At 44.7% G+C, this 2,953-nt stretch overlaps 1 protein-coding gene across 1 annotated transcript in view; it reads right to left on the reverse strand.

Moving 5' to 3' along the window:
- Nucleotides 1–305: 305 nt before the first annotated feature.
- Nucleotides 306–2,953, reverse strand: part of EFHC1 (EF-hand domain (C-terminal) containing 1) — a 20,048-nt gene continuing 17,400 nt past the window's right edge. Inside the window, exons 10-11 of the mRNA XM_010004879.1 lie at nucleotides 2,263–2,467; nucleotides 306–377 (exon numbers count right to left, since the gene is read on the reverse strand). Of these exons, the coding sequence (XP_010003181.1) occupies nucleotides 306–377; nucleotides 2,263–2,467 (277 nt within the window). The remainder of the gene's footprint in view (nucleotides 378–2,262; nucleotides 2,468–2,953) is intronic.

A 2,953-nucleotide genomic window follows, 5' to 3' on the forward strand; every position in this document is an offset into this window, starting at 1 on the left:
GAGAGATCAAAAAGAGAACCTGGCTTTGGTTCTCCAAATTATTTTTTTTTCTCCTGTGAATTTCCTTTCAACATCCAGCAGTTGTGAGGTTGAGTTTGGTTGTAGCTAAAAGGCCAGGAAGAGGTTAGGAAGGGAAAAATGTTAACATAGTGAGGGTGAATTTAGCTGTCTCTGGTAAGGAGGGGAGGGAGAGAGTGAATGACCAGAGGTGAAGACTACAGCGTATTTTTTGAGGTACAATGTCTTAAAGTCAACTAGGGTAAGAATTTTCTTGCTGGTCTGGTGCTTCAGCTTCTGGGCGAAGATCACACGGGGAAAGCTCTGAGGAAGTCATGGTAGTTTATGTTGTCTTCTCCACAAGAACACAAGTCGATCAGCTGAGGAAACAAACAAACACCATAAAGAACTGGAAGAAGCTACAAATACATTTTTTTAGGGGAAAGTGTCTGGGAGTACTCCTAGTGTGACAGAGCAGACCTTACTCCCTTGTGTGGAAGAGCCTGCCACCTCAGTAGTCCTGAATCACAGGTGTCTTTGAATTCACATAGATGACACTAATTATGCAAGGAGAAGAACTCAAGTGTTTGAGATTAATCCTGATTGCCTTCTTGAGTATCACCACAGTGGCAACAGATCCACAAAAACACAAGTGTGGCCACAGAATGACATAAACCACAGCAAATCTTTCAGAAACCCCACAGAAATACCTGCTAAAAGTGGGGTGGGGGCAGCATATCTGAACAGTTACTGTTCACTGGGGTCACTTTGGTGTGTGCACATGGAGGCACAGATAATTAAACTCAGTGACAGCCCTACTAATGAGCCAGTTCTGGTATCCCTGCCTGAACTTGCATTGTATTACAGAGCTATAGCCTTTGTGTGCTTAAGGGAAAGAAAGAGGGCTTTTATTTCTTAAATTGCATAACTAATCTCCTTCTGACACCCAGGGAGATGGAAAAGGTCTAATATCATAGTTCCTTGAAAGGATTCTTCTTCCCCTTGTCGCCTGGAGACAGATTTAGTAGGGTTTGCTCTGGTGTGACTGACAGCTCTGCTCCTTTCCAATCCTGAAAGCAGTTAACTATCTGCCATATGTTTAATTTATAGCTCTGCCACACCTCTGAGGGCTCTGAGCACACTATTATCAAGATTTCAAGAGAGAAGAGGGATTAGGTCCTAGATGGGGATTCAAACATGGGGGTTGAGCCTCAGTTGTCACAGTTTCCCCACATGCTTATGGGCATGTCCATTCATCTCCCATTCTCAGCGTGGGAGCAGGAAGGACTGTCACCATATTGTACATTCCTCAGGGCAGAGAGGTCTCCAATGAACTCTCGAGGAGCATAAGCCCTGGGTGCTGTCCCTGTGCCTTTAGGCAGTGAACATTCAGACACATAAATACCCTGCCTGTGCACCTTCCTAATGACAGATGTGATTCTCACAGTTTGCTGGTTTAGCAAATGTTTTATTTTTAGCAAGAGAAATACTCCTGCTTTCTAGATTTCTTTAAACTCTGAGTCTGTCTTTATTGGCCACTAACCTATGGCTATCACTTTTTGCTAAGAAAAGCAATGGATGTCAGTCACATTCCTGAAAGGATCCTCCATCCTCATTGCATGAGTTTCATTTCAGTTTCCCTCACACTTTCTGCTATGCAGACTCCGTGTACTGGTGCTCATAGCGTCCAGCAAGCTTATGGTTTAATTGTGTTAACCAAGTGGTTAATATTCTAAATTTTATTTTATTTATTTATTTGTGTACAATACTTAGATCTCAAATCCTCAATTCAGTTGCTGTTAAATACAGAATGTACCTTTCCCAAGGCTGATTCCCTAAGCACTTCAGTGTCACTTCAGCTCAAGCCCAGACGTGCTTAAGTCATGACAGACACTCAGTAGCTCTGCAGGAGCCTATGCCTGATTTCTAGCATGATACACAAACTCTTCTGCTCACCTCTGTGACCTGAGCCAGCAGGTACTTTCAGGCTTCAGGTAACAGTGCTGCCAAACACCAGGCTGCTCATTTGAGGGGCAACCTGCTTAACATTTTCTCCCTTTACTCAGAGGACAGCAATTATTTTGTCCTCCTTCAAGAGACAGGCTCAGTCCAACAGCTCAGAGACCCTTCTGAATTGGGACTCTCTTGAGCTTTTCTTGAAGCTTTGTAGGGTAGAGGTGCTGTTGGTCTTGCCTGGCTAGGACTGGTTCTTTCCAAGAGCTATAGGAGAGGAATTCAATGTGCACAGCACCCCTTCCTTCTCACCCTGGAAACCAGAACGGCGCTGGTCGGCACACTCAAGTTGTCACAAATGGTTAGAAATCTTGCTTTGTTCAGGATGCCACAGCCATCCTTGTCACACTGAAGAAATGCCTCCCAAATCTTCTTGTTGTTCAAGTACTTATGTAGTTTCAGCTCTTCCTGAACCTGCGCAATTAACTCCTCCAGGCCCGGCTTGCTGGGGATGTCACTGTAGAAGAAAGGAAGAACAGGACTTCATGTAAAAGCTACTTCTGGCAGCTTTCTGTGACCCTTGTGTGCTGGCTGCCCACCACACCTGGCCAGAGGCTGGCCAGACGATATTTTTTAAAAGATCACAGGCTTTTGAGGTTCTTGGTTTGTATGGCAAACTCATCTCAGCTTGGATTGGAGATACAGCTCAGTCTTGATCTTGGAGCATTAGGTAAATTATTTTCCCTTAGCAGGACCTTCTCCCACTGCACCTTTTGTATGCAAGCACTCTGGGACAAGGAGTGTTTCTTTGTGTGCTCCATGCAGTCCCAGGAACTGTATGCAACTCTGATTTCAACCAGAGTCCCTGACCTACCATGATACTGACTCCAAAGTGTTTTGTGAGATAACAGGGTTGTTACTGGGTCACCCAAAATGGGTCCAGACAGCTAAAAAAAGAGGATGTGGGCTGGGAGCTGCTGGGCTGATAACAAGTCTCTGCTGA

This window comes from Chaetura pelagica, unplaced genomic scaffold, assembly GCF_000747805.2.
Source record: "Chaetura pelagica isolate M959 unplaced genomic scaffold, ChaPel_1.0 scaffold99, whole genome shotgun sequence".
In the NCBI taxonomy this organism is placed as follows: domain Eukaryota; kingdom Metazoa; phylum Chordata; class Aves; order Apodiformes; family Apodidae; genus Chaetura; species Chaetura pelagica.